We start from the raw sequence: 19,634 nt of genomic DNA on the forward strand, positions 1-19,634 counted from the left end.
GGAAGTTATTATGCTCATAATCCAAGGTATTGCTGTAATCTATAAAGCTCTATACAATATACCTATAAAAAAGCATGGAATTTGCAGCCAAATGATTTTTTGCATTTTAGACAGAAAACAAAAGTGGGTGTCCAGCCAAGGGTTAGCTTGATGCCAAAAAGGAAAGTTTATGATTTTCTTAAAAGCCACTTTCTGCCCACAATCATCCAATCATGGATTGTCAGAGAATGCACAAGCCAATCCCAACCAGTGCCAAGAATGATAGAGCCCCCCCCCTTTTTTTTAAACATCATAAGGAGAATGTGTAAATTGTTATGAAAGGTGCTTTGCTTACCCAGAATCCCCCAGGATGATGACCTTCAGAAGCACTTTCTTTCTGGACGTCATGTTTCAAAAAACAAAACTGCGAGGAGGAAAACGAAAACAAGTTATTAAAATGACGTAAAAAAAAAAAAAAGAGCAATTGTCAAATAAACAGATTGTGGGGCCGGGATGAGAAGTGAATAAGGTGCCACAGGGTCGTAATCCAAAACAAAACTCAAACTTTATGGATGGAACATTAAAAATTGGAGGCCTTGTAACCTATGGGAGAAGTTTTTCTAACAAAAACTGACAGATGTCATATTTGAGAAGGCCTTGCTTCAGGCAGTCACACATTATGAGACTTAGGTGTTCAAGGTAAAAAGGAATATAACATTTAAATCACTTCCTTAAAATTATGAGCACTCGCCTCGTAAATTCATTTTACAGTATAAAATAGAAATGAAAGGCAAAAAAAACACGCACAGGGCCACTGATAAAGGTAGTACATACAGCCAGCCCTCCTGTACTGGGCCCCATCAGTTCCAAAGCGGGGCCCAGGCACCTACTAAACAGGAGGTTTGGCTGCACTCTTATTGCATACACCAATCCTCTTCTGCCTCCTCCTGCAGTGCCGCTCCTCTTTCTTCCTCTAGCTGCTTTGTAGGGGAGCAGTTCTAGCACATGTGCCCCTTCACAAAAAAAATAAAAAAAACTATATAAAATTGAATGGCTTCTTTCCTGAATGAACACCGTGAGAGATCAGTACCAATAACTCATGTGTCCATTCATCACTGAAGAATAGTAAAACTGTTTACTAGGATTCAGTTTGTGAATGATGATCAAATGGCTTCAAAAAGCACCAATATATTCATCTGTGTAGCTGAGGCTGCATAGGAGAAAAAAAAAAAAAAAAAAAAGACGATAAATCGATGTGCTCAGTCACTTCCGGCAGGGGAATAATGTCAGATAGGCTGTATAGGCCTCCATATGAAAAAAATTATTATTAGAGCTTACAATCAAGAGGGAAGGACAAGAAAAAAAAAAAATTAAATAAAAAGGCGATAACTGTTGGAGATGGACCAATGGAAAAAATGAAACTACAGTACAGTGGTTAGGTGTGGTAGGGTAGGCTTCTCGGAGGTGGAGGGTTTTCAGGGATCGTCTAAAAGCTATTAGAGTAGGGGGTAATTGGACAGATCGGGGTAAGGCCTTCCATAGGATTGGTGAGACTCTGGAAAAGTCCTAGAGGAGGTGACAAGGAAGCTAGAGGACAGGAAGTATTGAGAGAAACGCAGAGCAGCTTGGTTGGTATATGGAGACTAGGCTAGCGATGTAGCTGGGGGCTAAAATGTGGATGGCCTTTTAAGTAGTTAGTATTTTGAATTAAATTTGTTGGGTGAACAGAAGACAGTGGAGGGACTGAGACAAGTAGACAGAGTGATTGGTAAGGTGGATGGGTCTAGCAGCAGCCCAAGCGTACAGAGTTGCAGGAGGCGAGAAATGACCAGGGAGTAAAAATATATATGTGTGTGTGTGTGTGTGTGTGTGTGTGTGTGTGTGTGTGTGTGTGTGTGTGTGTTCATATTCTGTTCTCTCTCAGCTGCATAAGTGGCTTGGAGAGCTGGGAGTGGAGAAACAGCAGCACACAGATCTCCCCAGTAAATGGCTGTGCAGGGAGGTATACCAGTACATGTTTGATCACTGGATGGCAGGCTGTTCTCCCAGCAGAGCCAGAAAACTGACCACACTGGGATGATCCTGAACGCAACTTCTTTGAAGCGCTTTCCAAAAATGCACAGTCCAATAGAAGTCAACTGAGTGCAGTGCAATAGCATCTATGTCTTACACATGGTTTTGTGTGCGATCCAATCTGCAGCGCACCGGTGCAAGACTGGCCTAAATATGCTGTGCAACTCTGCCAGAGACAAAACGTGTTGGCAACAAATTCATTCTACCGAAAGGCAAACAGACAAATATATCAATAAAATAAAAATGATATAACTGCAACTTGTTATAACTTTAAGAGACATGAAACATTAAACAGAGCGAGATAAAAAAAGCATCCGGCACTAAAAGGGCACAAATCATATTTTATTAAAATAAGCATAAAAACCACACGCAGGGCAATCTGCTGACGTGTTTCAGCTCGCAAGGGCCTTATCCTTGTAAATTAAATTGAATCGCCTGTTCAACAACTATGACTAACAGGATAAGAATCTGGATTTTCAAAAGGGAAAAAAAAAAAAAAAAAAAAAAAAAAAAAAAAAAAAAAAGATTTTCAGCCCCAAAGATCTGAAAATTACAGCCGCATGACTAAAGATCCTTATCCCCGTGTTACAACTGAACTCCAGGACAAGCAAAATTTAAATACTTTGGAATCCAAACAAAATGTCAGGTAAGCTTCAAGCTTTTTATAAAAATAAAAATGTAATCTGCTGCAACTTCTGCATTTTACACACATGCTGTCCTATATTATGAGCATATCCCAAATACAAATTTGCAGGCTCTCGCTGAGGAAGTCCCGCCCACAGGGACGATACGCGTGCGGGAGGACTCCATGACGTCATTACACCCACCTACCTTTGACACATGCTATACATGCCTAGCACTGGGGATACAGAGCTTTGTGAGTAACATTTTTCTACCTTAATAAAAGATGCTTTTAGTTAAAAACGGAGAGCACTATGTAACGTTTTATTGATTTTACATGACTACTACGTTCCCATCAACTGTATATGAGTCATCCCGCTGCTGTACTAAAGAGGCTGCATTTTTGACTGTTTAGAGGCAAACTTTCACCTTTGATTACCCTTGTGGGGAATGCTTGAATGACCTGTTAATTCAGAGGTCTACAGACGGTGGTGGAAGCACGTAAATTGCAATATTTTTTGAGCACCCCAATCACTACTGAGGAGACTCATCTTTTAAGTCAGCCTAGGGCCTAGGCCAGTGATGGTGAACCTTGGCACCCCAGATGTTTTGAAACTACATTTCCCATGATGCTCCACTGCACTGCAGAGTGCATGAGAATCATGGGAAATGGAGTTCCAAAACATCTGGGGTGCCAAGGTGTGCCATCACTGTCCTAGGCTCTCATACTATATGAACTGGGACTATTTATATGGCTTTGATTTGCCAGATATTACCCCAATGTATTTTTTTGTTTGTTTTTAGCGCTTCACTATTTTCTATTTCATGTACTTATCCAAGGATTGCTATATATTGACCTTGAGTGTTCAGCTGCTTACAATTGGATTGTTTTGGTTTTGCGCTGACTGAACCCATCTTTTTACCATGAACAATGATGATTTGCCAGGGGTCACCGAATCCTGGGTTGTTCCTGAAGCCCGCACTGTTCTCCCAGCCTTTTTGTGGCCGCCCAGCTCAGCTGTTTTCCTGGAGCCCGCAGCCACCCAATCAGTTCACAGCATGGCTGGTGGGGGCGGAGACTAGAGGTCAGCTGACTTGTGAGGAATGCCAAGTGGGAGGGGCTGGAGACCCTAGCTCCCAATTGGTTGTCACTGTTATGAGACACTACAAAGTCAGAGACACAGTGAAGCCAGAGACAGAAGTAACACTAAGGCTGGGTTCACACCATAGCGATGCGGGAACGCCACAAATCCGCTGCGTTTTCCCGCATCGCATGCCTCCCGCCGGCAGTTCACACTGCCCTATGCGGACTGCTGTGAGTGTCAATGAAATGTTAATGACACCCCCAGATCCGTCCGCATATCGCAGTGCGATCTGCCGACTCGCACAGGAATCGGATCGCATGGTGTGAACACCCATGCGATCCGATTCTGCTGCGGACCAAAAAATGGGTCCCGTGCGAGTTTGCGGCGGGAGCGATGCGAATTCAGCCATACTATCTGTATGGCTGAACTCGCATCGCTACAGAGATCGGATGTGATTTGCCCTGCAGTGCGAATCACATCCGGATCTCCCACCCGCAGCAGTGTGAACCCAGCCTAAATGTGATTACAGTTGCCCTTAAAAGTGCCCACTAAAGTTCTCAGATCAGCAGATGACCTTTATCAAGAGCACCTAAGTTGGCTGATCAGAACTCCCCCCTAGCATTGCCACTGATTCCCTCCCACCCCACCTGCCAAGGAGTAAGAGGAGGAATAAAAAGAGAATTCATGGAAGGGAGAGGAGGGGGGACAAAAAAAAAAAAAAAAAGGGAAAGAAAGAGTACGAGAAAGAAGAAAGATGGCTAGAGAGGGATGGGGGAAGAAAAACAAGAAATGAAGATAGAGTCCTTTCTTGTATTAGGAGAGCTATGGACTCCAGGGAGATATTTTGCCCCCCTGTACAAATCACTAGTAAGACCTCACCTGGAATATGCAGTTCAGTTTTGGGCACCAGTTCTCAAAAAGGATATCAAGGAACTGGAGAAAGTGCAGAGAAGGGCAACCAAACTGATAAGAGGCATGGAGGAGCTCAGCTATGAGGAAAGATTAAAGGAACTGAATTTATTATTCTTGAGAAGAGGAGATTAAAGGGGGATATGATCAACATGTAAAAATATATAAGGGGTCCATATAGTGAACTTTTGGTGTTGAGTTATTCACTTTACGGTCATCAGAGGACAAGGGGGCACTCTCTATGTCTAGAGGAAAAGATTTTATCTCCAAATACAGAAAGGTTTCTTCACAGTAAGAGCTGTGAACATGTGGAATAGACTCCCTGCAGAGGTGGTTCTGGCCAGCTCAGTAGATTGCTTTAGAAAAGTATCCAGGCATTTCTTAAATGTTCATAATATAACTGAGTACTGACATTTATAGGTAATGTTGATCCGGGGAAAATCCGATTGCCTCTTGGGGCATCAGGAAGGATTTTTTTTCCCCCTGCTGTAGCAAATCGGATCATGCTCTGCTGGGGTTTATTTTTCCTTCCTCTGGATCAACTGTGGGTATAGAATTGGGTATACTTGATTGTATGATATTTTTCTTTTTTTATGATTGAACTGGATTGGACTTGTGTCTTTTTTCAACCTGACCAGCTATGCAACTATGTAAAAAGGGAAAGAAAGGAGAAGAAACTGGTACATCCTAAAATGTATCATAAGGGGTTTTAATACTGTACGAGGGGAAGGGATACAATGAGTACTAAAATGTACGTGGGTTAAAAGGTGCAAATTACTTGTCTTGCCTTGGGTGCCGACAACCCAGGCTATGAAAATCATTTTCCTGTTAGGGGTCCCCACAACTTGGGAAATTTTATCAAGTGCTCACGGCACTAGAGAGGTTGAGAACCACTTGTTTAGTGACTGCGGAGTCAACAGCACTTGAAGGAGAGCTCTTCAAGATGTCACACTTGCATCACTGATATGTGAAACTGACCACATTGAGAAAAGGCAGTGAGGGTTCTGTAAGCCAGTGGGACACAAGTCAGCTGTGGAGCAAGAATCAATCCAAGTGTCAGCAGTGTGTAATGTCCAGCCCAGGACTGCTGTTGAGCAATTCTCTGCATCAGCTTCGCAGTACGGATGGAGGACGAATTACCGCAACCCAACAGATGTGGTCTATTTAAAGTGTTACTAAACCCAGGACCCTGCATTCACTATATCTGGTCCTCCCACAGTACACAGAACATGGAAATGCAATTGTTTTAGTAAATAAACTGCTAAATACCTTTAATCATCAGCAGTATATAGCAGGCTTTAGACTGTCTGGTTAAAGCTCGTAGGAGTTTTTATTCTATAAGACCCCTTTCACACTGGGGCTTTTTCAGGCGTTTTTCATGCGCTTTAGCGTTAAAAAAAAGCGCCTGAAAGAAGCCGCAACTGCCATCCCAATGTAAAAGCCCGAGTGCTTTCACACCGAGATCCCTTTCACACTGGGGCGTTTTTCAGGCTCTTTAGCGTTAAAAAAAAGCGCCTGAAAGAAGCTGCAACTGCAATCCCAATGTAAAAGCCCGAGCGCTTTCACACTGAGGCGCTGCGCTGGCAGAGCGTCAAAAAAAAGTCCCGCAAGCAGCTTCTTTGCAGCGCTTTTGGAGCGGTGAATACAATGCTCCTAAAGCGCCCCTTCCCATTGAAATCAATGGGAAGCGCCTGTAAAACGCCTGAAAAACACTATTGGTAGCAGCGTTTTGTGGGCGCTTTTAACCCTTTATTTGACCACTAGCAGGGGTTAAAAGCGCCCCAATAACGCTCGAAAAACGCTGGTAAAGCGCTGCTAGTTTAAGCAGCGCTTTACGAGCGTTTTTCGGGCGCTGACATTTATGAAAGGGCTCTTAAAGCACTTGGGATTTCACATTGGGACTGCAGATGAGGCTTCTTTCAAGCGCATTTCAGGCGCTTTTTTTAACGCTAAAGCACTTGAAAAACGCCTGAAAAACGCCCCAGTGTGAAAGGGGTCTAACTGTCCTATGAGGCTGCAGGACCCCCTGACCCTCTGTCTGGATAGTGGCGATTGCATGCACCCTCCCAAGAAAAAGAAAAATTCCCACCTCGTAATACACATTAAACTGAGCATGTGCAGCTTATCCCCTCACCTCTTCTCTATCAGGAAATAATTAGAGGGACATGGAAGGGGAGAATCAGAGGAGACAGGATCAAACAGCTTTTTTTTTTTTACAGAATGTGGAGTATTAACCCTTTAGGTTCCATAGTGAGTATAACAAGCATGCTTTACTGCATAGACTGATTTTACTGTTGTGGTTTAGTAACATTTTAAAGAGGAATTTCACCCCCTGCATTGATATAATTTTGCAGTCTTTCATCTTAAAGTGGAACTGAAGGCAAAAACCTTCAGCCCCCCTACTTACCTTTGGATAGTGTAAGCTGTAAGAGAAGGTGAACACCAGCCACTTTCAGAAGCAGCGGGGTCGTCCCCCTCCAACAACTCACAACCCCCCCCACCAAGTCACTTGGCTGGCCATAGAGGTTACCAGAGACCAAATAGTTTTTGAATGCCTCTATGGCTGGTGCAATGTCATCACTTCCAGTTTAGGGTGAAAGTAAAGACGCAAGTTGTGCGTACACATACACCATCTATCTACACACTATATATATATATATTTTTTTTTTCCTAGCAAAATATACGGATGTAAAAGTGCCAGAAAAAGTTTGGTCAGCAAGTGGATAAACAAAATCAGGCTGCATTCTTACCGATGTCACAAGTTTACAAACTGCATTCTCACCGACGTCACAGGTCTAGTCATGTAAATGTCAGGGCGTGAGTAGCAAGTCACTGCATTGATTTCTATAAAGTGACAGCTGGTGAATGGTTGCTGGGAGACGGAGCACTCCCCTGTTATATTTCAGGCACTCAGCAAAAAAGCACACACAGATTCTACGCATTCTAAAATGTATTATGTAATAACGTACATATCCAGCAAAGCACCGCCACAAAGAAGCAGATCTGGGGGTCAGACTGACACAAAGCCTTCTCGGGTGAGAAAAGCAGACTTTGGAAGTCACTCGGGTGCCATAAAACAGAACATATGATTGAATGTCTCTGTATGAGCTGTGTACAGCTCTACGTGTAATCAATTATTAACGCTCTCCCATCAGCCTGCCATTTAACGAGTCTGAATAGAAGACAAGCCAATGCTTGTCTTCTATTCTATTCAGCTAAAGTGTTCTGAGGAGGCCTTCATACCGCCTAGATGTACAGTACATCTAAAAAAGACAACAGGAAGTTGGAGAAAATTTTTCCAAACTGGGAGGGGGAATTCCTTGTTGGACAGTTGTCCTCATTGAAAGATTCTCTCCTTTGTTTGGGGACAACCTAAAATTTACGTTGCCACCTCGCTTTCCATCATTGATAATAGAGGCTCGACAAACACCAGGCGTTAGGTTGCTTAGGCTTTTGTCAGCCCATTCACTGTTGCAGGGATGCACAATCTGTATCACCCAATGCCCGCAACATACATTGCCGAGTCATTTTTCTCCCCTACATTTAGCCCAGCTGTGGGTAAACAGCAGGGCTCACTTATCAGGTGGAAGCATTCAGAAGGGGGCTCTGCTGCCACCAGATTGCTTCCCCACACACAGGTAAAGTGCCCCCTCTCTACCATGTATCCTGGGCGCCACTTGCCCACCTACAGGCACAGGAGCAGAATAGTGGGTGCCACTGAGTAGAGAGGAGGGAAGAGAGCGGACACACATATGCTCTTGTCCCTGACCAGGACACGACAAATAGAACCTCACTTTCGGGTCCCTGTTGACGGCTTCCCCAGCAATGAAAGAATGTAATGCAGTGTGATCTGCACTGCATTACATTAAAGCGGAGGGCCGGTTATAAAAAAAAAAAAAAAAAAAAAGTCAGCAGCTGCAAACACTGCAGCTGCTGACTTAACACACTCACCTGTCCAGGGCGCCCGCGATGTCGGCCGCCCGAGGCCGACCCGTCCCTCGGCTCTCGGGTCCCGGCGCCGCCATCCCATGTAAGGGAAACAGGCAGCGGAGCCTTACAGCTTCACTGCCCGTTTCCTAGTGCGCATGCGCGAGTCCCGCAGCTACTGCGCATGCGCGAGTCCCGCAGCGCTTTCTGAATGGGACGCGCTGTGTTCTGGAACACACAGTTCCCAGAACACAGCGCGACTCATTACCCAGAAGACGCCGCGACGAAGAGAGAAGACAGAAGATCTCCGCGGAGGAGGAAGAGGAAGAGGAAGATTAGGATAAAGTGCCTAGCAACAGGCATTTCTGGTAAGTAAAAAAAAAAAATGTTTTTTCATTTTTTTTTTTTTTTTAGATTTTTTGTAATTTTTAACATTTTTTTTGTTTTTCAGGGTGGCCCTCCCCTTTAAGTTGAGCACAGGGGAGACATGCAGGAGTTTTTTTTAGACCATGCATGCCTCATTAAAGAGAACTGGTTGTTAAAAAAAAAAAAAAAAAAAAACACACCAGCACATACATACACACGATTGTAATCTGAATCCCAGCCATAGAGGCATTCAAAGACTATTTGGTCTCTGGTAACCTCTATGGCCAATCAACGTTTTCATACATAGGCACCCCAATGCACACATCTACATTCTTGCGTGTGTGTATATGGGGGGGGGGGGGGGGGGTTCATTTTTTTATGTGCTTGGGTATAATTTTTTTTACAATATTGTTTACATTTTTGTCTAGGATGGAAAAAAATGCAATTGTAAAAAATTAAAGTTACACCCAAGCCCAAAAAAAAAAAAAAATTGAAACCACACAGCCCCCCACCCCACCATATACACACGCAAGAATGTAGATGTGTGCATTGGGGCGCCTACGTATAAGAAAGGTTGATTGCAATACATGTTACATATCGCCGTGCAAAACCTGGCTACTAAATTTAAAGCAAATTTCTCAAGCCCTGCCCTAAACCATTTTACCCCACGAAAATAAAATTGTCCACAATTCAAGCTGTGTATGGCTAGGCTAAGGGCTTATTCACTTGTGATCTGAATGCGGATCGCTCTTCAGGGAGCATATGGAGAATATGACAATGCCTCCTCACCACCTACTTTAATCCCTTGAACCTCCTGCTCAGGGGCTAAACACCCAGTGTATGCTTGGGGCCTAGGCCACTGTTCATTAGTACATGGCTTCTGTAACCAACAGGTATACAAATCCTGGTTAGCGGTTAGGATATTTTATAAGACACGATTTCGGCTTTTTTTTTTTTTACAGACGTCCATTTTAGCCATAGTAAGCGCTGTCTGCGATCATTTTATAAACTTTTAAAAGTTAAGTACATGCTTACTCTAAAGGTGAAGGGAGTTTTGTTTTCGTGTAGGGCTGTTTAGCAGTCCCTAAACTATTGCCCAAGGAAGGTGCCGATCATCTCATTTCCTGGAAGTGTTGAGGAACAGAGGGCTGTTTTAGGAATAGAACACGATGTAACCCAGGGCAGAATTAGCAGCATCAGCTATTACACGCAGTTTAACATGATCTGCTTAAAAGCTGAACTCCAGGTACAAAAAAACAAAACCCTCAAATATATTCCTCAAACACCCCCCCCCCACCCTTCCTGGATTCGCACTTCCCTTTTAATCTAGTTGTGTTGCTACCATTTGTTGCTGCGCATTATGTTTACTCACGGCCCATTCCGGCAAGCCGGTGGTAAAGTTTGGGTTCTAATATTTTTCCCTGGGGGAAGGTTGTTTGCTCCCCAAGTGTTGGTTCACACTACAATGACTTGGGATCCGACTTGTCAGCCATCAAGTCACCCCAAGTCGCTTGGCATTGGGAATTACATTATAGTCAATGAGAGCCGTCTTTGTACACTACTGAAGTCTCTCCAAATTCAGAAAAGGTTCCTGTACTACTTCAAGGCGACTTCTAGGCGACCTGTACCCATAGAATTCAAGGGGAGTCACCTCTAAGTCGGATCTCCATCTACATTGAAGCGACTTTACAGGAAAAAGAAAATTAGTTTACCCAGGAAAACCCCTCCCAGAGAGCCGATTATTCTGATTGGCCACAGCCAAAGTCACCTGTCCTGGAGGCAACTTTAAGTTGTGTTGTAAGTTGCGCTGAAGTCGCCTCCAAATCCCCTTCCAAAGTCACTCTGCAAGTCGGGTTGCCCCTGTGTGAACCGAGCCTTAGACCGTTTTCTTTATGTTGAATTTCTACTTTTATCTGGCGGTATAATATTCGATTCCCCTTTTAATACCCGTTCTCAATGTTTTGCTATGCACCACCTACATTGTGGATTTTATTCTTGGAATTTTTTTTCCCTAAAAACATTGAAAATAGAAATATTTTCCTCAATAACCACAAAGAACATAAACCCACCTTGTGTGCTCCAAATGCCATCAGAATCCCAGATATTACCCTTGTAAAAATAGCAGTGGCATCACCACTGTGCTATACATAACCTGTGCAGAGAGCAGAGCTGTAGGAGGGACCCAGCAGGCTCCACCCATCCAGAAAACTACAGGAGGGGGCGGAGACAAGACCAGCTAGCTAGCTCAAGGAGAGAGAGCAGCAGTGAGCGGTCTTTATTACACAAAGTCTCACACTGGATTACTGCACAGATCTGGAAGAAATAAACAAAGCCCACCAAGATTCCAGGAAGAATACACTATTCTGTATTATAACGTAAACCAGTTTCTTTCAGCCTATTTAACTGGTTATATTAAAGTGGTAGAAAAGTCAAATTTTTTTTTTTTTTAAATGGGTTCCCCAGCAGCTTTAAGCCACAATGTACCAATATGCACTGCATACTAGTAAATTATGACAGACTTCCCTACAAACGCAGCGCTCCAGCATTGCACGTTAACCGCTCTCCCTTGTCCGCAGCAGCTCACATTCTTGCCCAGTTAATCCTAAGCGTCCCAGTGGCACACAGAGTGGGGCATAAATGTGGTCTGAGCTGCGCATGTGCAGCTCAGGTCACATTACAAGCTGACAGGGGGGAGATTTATGACAGAATAGACCCCAAGGGTTATGAAAACCCTGCCTGTCAGTTTTGTAAAAACTGAATTTACTACCACTTTAATAAAAGACTTGCGTGACCTAAACATTTCTCTAGGTAAAAAATAAAATAAATCCCTATGCATGGTTCCAATACAACAGGTCCATGCCTAAAATTATAATTTTTCCTACTATTAAGTCCTGGTTCAATATACACACACACACACACATTATATGCATGCATATATATACATATATACACACACACACATATACATATACACACCTGTCGGAAAAAAAAAAAAAATATATATATATATATATATATATATATATATATATATATATATATATATATATATATATATATATATATATATATATATATATATATATACACATATATACACACACACACACACACACATATATATACACACACATACACACAATACGGGATACTGCTTGATTGCAGTGTGTTCCCGCATCGCATGTCACACCAACATCTGCGAACCGCTGTGGGTGTCAATGAAAAGATAATGACACCCCCAGATCGGTTTGCATATCGCAGTGCGAACTGCCAAATGGTGCAGGAATCAGATTGCAGAGGTGTAACCTGTGCATTCCGATTCAAGTGCGGGGAAAAAAAAAAAAAAAAAAAGTAATGTGCCATTTTGGTGGGAAATGCGATGCCAATTTAGCCACACAATCTGTACGGCTGAATTTGCATCGCACAGTCATGTGATCCGCAACAGCAATGCGGTGTGAATCACATGCGATGCCCAACATCGCACCAGTGTGAACCCAGCCTTAGAGATTCCAAATGACCGGGTGATCCCGCCGTTTCCCCTTATTGTGATTTTTGGGGTAGACCAACAACTCTTCAGCTGCTATAAAAAGTGTGGTGGTGAAATTTGTGTTTGTGCAAGATTTTTATTTGTTCAAAATGCATCAGAAATTTTTTACTACATTTAAAAACGCTTATAAAAGCAGATGCTCAAAACGCGGTTACATTTGAAATGCCAGTAAAATCGACAATCCTGAACGCAATTTTTCTGCGTAAAAAAAAAACAAAAAACCCCTATAACCTCAACTGCTTCTAAACTAGCAAAGGCTGAGTGTACACCTAGGACAGTGATGGAGAACCTTGACACCCCAGATGTTTTGGAACTACATTTCCCATGATGCTCAACTACACTGCAGAGTGCATGAGCATCGTGGGAAATGTAGTTCCAAAACATCTGGGGTGCCAAGGTTCACCATCACTGACCTAGGATAACAGGAGGAGAGTTCAGCGGCTGCTGGAAAAAGAATTAAAAAAAACACGCCCCCAACTGATCCCAAACTTGAGTTTAGCAGCTGCAGTGTACAGAAGTGACGTCACGTGCGTCACCATAACCAGCAGGCGGTTTGTTCCCAAATGGGATTAAACTTGTAGTTTATTGTTAAATAGATCGCTTTCTGAAAGGAGAACTTCTACAACTGCAGATGTTTACTCTGGCAGAACAAAAGTTTAATAGATGAATGTGCTTATGACTAATGCTCATAAATGTTATGAAACACTATTACTCAATATACTAAATGTGTTCCTATCATAAGTGGTGCAGGAATTTTAATTCTCCAAAATACCATAAGCAGAAAGCTGTTGGCCACTCTGCATTGTCATTAAAGCGGAAGCCAATGCTAAAAACTAAAATCCTTGCATTTATAAACAAATGTGCGACCGGATCACGTTGTCGGAAAAACCGATCGTGTGTGGGCTCCATCTGACTTTTTCCGTCAGAACCTCCCACACAGTTTGAGAGCTGGATCTAAAATTTTCCGACAACAAAATCCAAACATTTAAATTCCGATCGTGTGTAGACAACTACGGCGGACAATGTGCCACGCATGCTCAGAATAAATTACCGGATGAAAGCCATTGGCTACTGGCCCGTTTATAGTCCCATCGTACGTGTTCTACGTCACCTCGGACAGAACTATCGAATTTTCAGAAAACTTTGTGCGACCGTGTGTATGCAAGACAAGTTTGAGCCAAAATCCTTCAGGAAAAAATCCCATGGATTTTGTTGTCGGAATGTCTGACCGTGTGCGTGGGGCATAACATACATATCTAGTTCTGTAAAGAACAAAAATCACTACACATTGGAACCTTGGATTACAAGCATAAGCCGCTCCAGGAGAATGCTTGTAATCCAAAGCACTTGTAGATCAAAGTGAGATTCCCCATAGAAGTCAATGGAAACAAAGATAATTTGTTCTGCATTGACTTCTATTGCATGCAATACTGCATGTGGCCAGAGGTTGGGGAGGGGCACCGGAGAGCCTCGGAAATACTCGGGACAGCTTAGTTTAAAGTGGGGAGTTTCGCTTTTTTTTTTTTTTTTTTTTAAAGCCAGCAGCTACAAATACTGCAGCTGCTGACTTTTAAAATAAAGGACACTTACCCGCCCAGCGCGCCCGCGATGTTGGCACCCGAAGCCGATCTTTTGATAGTCTCGGTCACTGCCGCCGCCATCTTGGGTATGGGAATCAGGAAGTGGAGCCTTGTGGCTTCACTTCCCGGTTCCCTACTGCGCATGCGCGAGTCACGCTGAGAAATAAGGATGGTCCCCGCTGTCTCTGGGATCCGTGTGTTTCCCAGCAGACAGCGGGGGACCTTCGGAAAGGGACGTAGATTCTGCGGAAAGGGGCGTATATTCTGCAGGTATCTATGCCGGAAGTGGGTGCAGATACCTGTACTGTACAGGTACCTGCACCCCCCTCCCCCCTGAAAGGTGCCAATTGTGGCACCGGAGGGGGGGTGGGGGGAGGGTTCCAATGAGCGGAAGCTCCACTTTAGGGTGGACCTCCGCTTTAACTCGGATATTCGGAAATTGAGTATTTCTGAAAACGTTCCAAGTGTCACCGGAGCCCCCGCAACTCTGGCCACATGCGGTTCTGCACTCCCCATTAGCTTGAATTCTGCTCGTTTTGCGAGACAAGACTTGCAAACCGAGTTGCTCGTCTTCCGCTTTACTCGTTATCCAAGGTTCCACTGAGCATCCATTTTTTTTAAGGCAATTCTACCCGATCTCCAGCAGTGGAAGTTCTGCAGAGGAGACAGCCGACAATGGCTGTGAATGGAATGGCAATCAAAGTCAGTCAGGCAATCAGGGGAGAGGGGGCGGGCCTCTGACTGAATGGACACATTGAGCTGTGACTCAGCTCCAGTGTCCCCCATAGGAAGCTGCTGACGCCGACACTCGTTAGGAGGGAGGGGCCAGCAAAGATCTGAGAAGAGGAGGATCCGGGCTGCTCTGGGCAAAACCAAGTGCACAGAGGAGGTAAGTGGAACAGGTATGTGTTTTTTTTTTTTTTTTTAAAAGACTCTACAATAACTATAATCTGTTTCCTGGAGTCCAGGTTTAGGAAAGTTTATTGACATGTTCTCAGTAAATGCGAGAAGAAATACCATTCAATGACTCAGGGAACATAATAGAAATTTTCGGCAAAATTGGGTTATACGGTGGTTCTTAGATATTTAGTCAAGTCTCTTACTTCTCTTTCAGTGATCAGGTCACTAGAGGATGTGACCCTTTTCCTCAACCGAGTGCTTTCGGTCATACACTTTACTTGTACACAAGTCGCCTGTTCTGGGCATTTGTCCATGGACACACATACTTCTCAAACTTTCGTACCACTTGGTGCAGGTTCAGCAGCAGCTTTCCGCCTCAAATATAGTTTACAGGCGCACAGGTTTGGCTGTGCCTTTTACCAGCAAAAAAAATAAAGAAAGAAAAAAAATCTGTGCTTCTTACCTGCAAAAAAAAGAAAAAAAAAAAAAAGAAACTACTCTAAAAAGTGCAACCAAGTGGGATCGCATGCAGGGAAGCCCATTTCAATGGGGCGCCCTACATGGGAGAAATGCAGAAAATAACTTGACTCTTTTCCAAAAACATGCTTCCATATCACGTGGTTTGGTGCGTGCAAAAAATAAAAATAAAGTGCGCATTTGCAGATGGGTGGGGACGTCATTAACAATAGCAGTGCTGTGGGTCTGCTGAAGTGCAGCGCGTTTCTGTGTGTTGGGAAACGGCACCATTTTGCACACGTTCAACAGAAGTGTGAACCTAGCCCTACGGACAGGTTCAGACAGGAGCCAATTAAAGTACTAGCATGTCTTTTGGAGCGTGAAAGGAAACCATGCAAACTCTAGGCAGATCGTGTTAAAGAGGAAGTAAACCCTGATGAGTTTACTTCCTCTTTCATTCCCTGCAAAGGCAAAGCATAATGGACTACAATGCATCGCATAGTAGACCATTATGTGTCACTTACCTGACACGGGAGCCAGCGAAGTCACCGCTGTCCCCTGTAGTCCGGCGCATCCATCTTCTTGGTGGGTCTCGCAGCTCCGCCACTGTCATTCGGCGAAGGCGCAATGACTTCACTCCCGCGCATGCGAGTCGACACGCGTGGCAGCTCCGTTGTTGAGAATGCCGCGCTCAGTGCGCCTGCGCGCCCCCGTCTACGGCGCATGCGCCGTAGACAGCGGTGCCCGTCTTCTGGCAAATATCTCCTAAGCCGTATAGGTTTAGGAGATATTTCTTGGACCTACAGTAAAGCCTTAATCTAGGCTTACCTGTAGGTCAAAGTGGTTTGTAAGGGTTTACAACCACTTTAAGGTTGGGGTTTGAACAATGGCCCTAGCGCTTCAAGGCAAAAGTGCCCATCATTTATGCCCCGTACACAATCGGACATTCCGACAACAAAACCGTGCATTTTTGTTTGAAGGTTGTTGGCTCCAACTTGTCTTGCATACCCACGGTCACACAAATGTTGCCCCAACAATTACGAACGTAGTGACGTATGTGCGTGATATCTCCATTACGAGTGCTAGTTTTACACTTCCGGCTCGTACTTGATTCCGAGCATGCGTGGGCTTTTGTGCGACGGACTTGTGTACACACGATCGGAAAGTCCGACAAAAATTTGAGAACTTGCTAGCCAACATTTGTTGGCGGAAAGTCCGACAGCAAATGTTCGATGGAGCGTACACGTGGACGGACTTTCCGCCAACAAGCTCACATCCAACATTTGTTGTCGTAAAATCTGATTGTGTATGGGGCACAAGGCCTCATCGATTTGAATTCCAACCCAGACACTACCTGCATTGAGTGTGCAAATGTTCTCCCTGTGCTTGCGTGGGTTTCCTTCAAAATGCTAATATAACTGGCTCCTGTGTGATCAAGCCCTAGAATATGCATATGAGATTGGGTTCGTACAAGGAAAAAAAAACGTGTAACCACCTCAAACTGCCTGCACATTACCAGCTGTTCATGGCTGTGACGCGGTGCTTCAGCAAGTAGCCAGTGGTGCCACCGCCAAAAGGGACTACTGCAGTTCTTTAGGGCCACCCTGCAATGCATGTGACTGCAGTGTTTTAATGCGGCATTTAAAAGGGTAAAATCATGAGGTGGCGACATAACATCTCCTCAATGCCTGTCAAACACCTCTAAAAAGCAGATTGTGGAGCGGCTGCCCCTGCCGCACATGCGTACAGGGCCCACAGGGATCTTAACGTAATTGTAAAGGCTCAATGTTTTTTTTACCTTGATGCATTCTTATTCAGAAAGGGGGGGGGGGGGGGACCCTGTGTGCAGCAATTCCCCCCCCCCCACCCCCCTTCTTACTTGAGCCCGATCTTCCTCCATCTATGTGCACAAGAGCCTCAGCTCTCCAGGGACTCTCCCTCCCCATTGGCTAAAACATCAGTGGGAGCCAATGGCTCCTGCCAATCAGAACCACTAACCCAAAGAGGGGAGGGAGAGGGAGGAGAGGGAGACGAGCCACAGCTCTGATTGGACACAGAGCTGCGGCTCAAGAAGGGGTCTGCATGGGTGCCCCCATAGCAAGCTGCTTGCTCTAGGGGCAATCGGCAGAAAGACGGGCCAGAAACAGGCAGGGGACTAAAAGAAGAGGATCGGGGCTGCTCAGTGCAAAACCATTACACAGAGCACATAAGTATAACAGGTTTGTTTCTTTCAAAATTAAAGAGCAAGCCTTTAATATTTTAAATTGTTAGCCAAGGGCAGGACTGATGTGAAAGTCCAATAATATAAAGTGCTGTGTAAACCAACACCTGTAATAAAACCCTGATGATGGATTTGAAAAATGTCTAGCCAGCAAGAAGAAGAAACACGGCCTGAAATGCACAGAATGCAAAATGAGATTACATGAAAATAACCAGAATCCTAATATACGAGTGATTTTGGAATCTGTAGGAGATTACACAAAATAAAAATAAAAACTTGGCTTTCTAACAATTGGCCGGTCACCAATTAGATGGAGGAGGAGAAATGTGTCTAATATCTGCGTCTATAATGGGAGAACCGCACACGCTGCCTGCAAGATGTCCTAATCTGCCCTAAATGCCTCAATGATGTGCGTCTGATGGCAACTTTGCTTACAAAACATGACCTGATCAGACAGACCCCCACAAGCAAGGTGCTTCAAAGTACCGAAGGAGGAAACAGGTGGTCATGTGACTGGCATAAAAGGAAATGGAATGTGGGCGGAGACTCCAGCAGAGGCCCAGCCCCTCTGAGTCACCCCACTTAGAGCCAACAGTGCAGCTGACTCACTGAAATCACATGACAAAAAAAAAAAAAAGCCCAGACTTAACCAAAGGATTCCCTCTGATTGAGGAGACAATCCACCGCACAGCCAGCGTCTTGGTCTGCCAAAAGCTCTGCGATAAAAAAAAAAAAAAAAAAAAACCTCAGTTTCCGACCAGGTCAGGCTGCAATCACACCGAAATTACTCATTTCTAATAATCAGAGCTGAAAGCACAGCGGTCTTAGAAACATACAGAAGTTGTCATTACTGATAGTCTCCTGAAAATGCCAGTTCCCTGGCTGCCCAGCTTTTAAACCATAGATCTGGAAAAAGCGTGCAGTAAATTCAAGTTTTAAACTTTATTTGCACTTGTTTGGGGGGGGGGGGGAGGGTTCAACGTACTGAAATCCATGAATCTGAAAGACAGCCAGGCAGCTGGGCATTTTTCCACAGGAGAGCTCTGCCATATAGCACCATCCATATTACACTCATGGCAAAGCCACCCGGTTTGAAGCAGATTTAAATGAGAAATTCGTTTTAATTCAGCGTTGAATTAAACTCAATGAGCGAAAATTTCGTTTGACCACTTCAGCCCCGAAAGGTTACTCCATCATTGATGTCAATAGTCCCTCATTGTTTATGTCCCACCAGGAACGTCCTATTGGTGTCAGTGGAAGAAAAAGTACCCCAAGGGTCGAATAAAGGTGAGCAAAGTGCCACAATTTGGAGACCACTGATCTAGACCATAAGAGGGGAATAAAATAAAAAACCTAAAGACAACATGCTAACAACAAGTGAAGTGTTCAGTCTACAGCACCATTATAAGAGAAAGGACTGAACATGGTAACCAGACCAATGAATCTGCTGATCTCTGCGCACGTTGCCACAAAACTCATCCAAGACTCGCCCAATCACACAAAGGAATCACAAATGTCCTTGTCAGTGTTTAATGGTGGATGATCCAAAAATCAAAAAGGGGTTAACTTTATGTAGCTAAGCTTCAACCGCCAAAAAAACCCCAAGACTTAATTGTACGAAGAATCATGTGGTTAATCAGCTGCTCGAGTCACAAGGGAGGGACGGCACGTGCGAACAAAGAGCCTGAAAGATGCGGCGTAAAAGCCTCAGCAGCCGGGTAGGGGAACCCTGCAGTGCCGCCTCTCGCAGAACAGGTTATGGCAGGATGAAAAGAGCCGGCCTGTCAATAGAATTGCAGAACGGCGGCGGTGATTTATTAATAAACCAGCGGTGTGAGCGAGATGGGAAATCTCTGCAGAAACAGCGGCTCGGCTCCATCTGCTCATTCTCTACCAGCTGCCAACTTACCATCTGCATGCAGGAGACGCACACTGTGCCCGTTGTCTACCAGCAAATCACACATACCAGT

General features: G+C 44.4%; 1 protein-coding gene across 1 annotated transcript in view; it reads right to left on the bottom strand.

Moving 5' to 3' along the window:
* The window catches only part of RAB7A (RAB7A, member RAS oncogene family), a 72,007-nt gene that overhangs the window by 21,570 nt on the left and 30,803 nt on the right, over nucleotides 1-19,634 (bottom strand). Inside the window, exon 2 of the mRNA XM_077451709.1 lies at nucleotides 335-403. Within this exon, the coding sequence (XP_077307835.1) occupies nucleotides 335-387 (53 nt within the window). The 5' untranslated portion in view covers nucleotides 388-403. The remainder of the gene's footprint in view (nucleotides 1-334; nucleotides 404-19,634) is intronic.

The sequence above is a fragment of the Lithobates pipiens genome, unplaced genomic scaffold (assembly GCF_037356315.1).
Source record: "Lithobates pipiens isolate NorthernLeopardFrog02 unplaced genomic scaffold, aLitPip1_a1.2 Scaffold_23, whole genome shotgun sequence".
NCBI classification, from domain to species: Eukaryota; Metazoa; Chordata; class Amphibia; order Anura; family Ranidae; genus Lithobates; species Lithobates pipiens.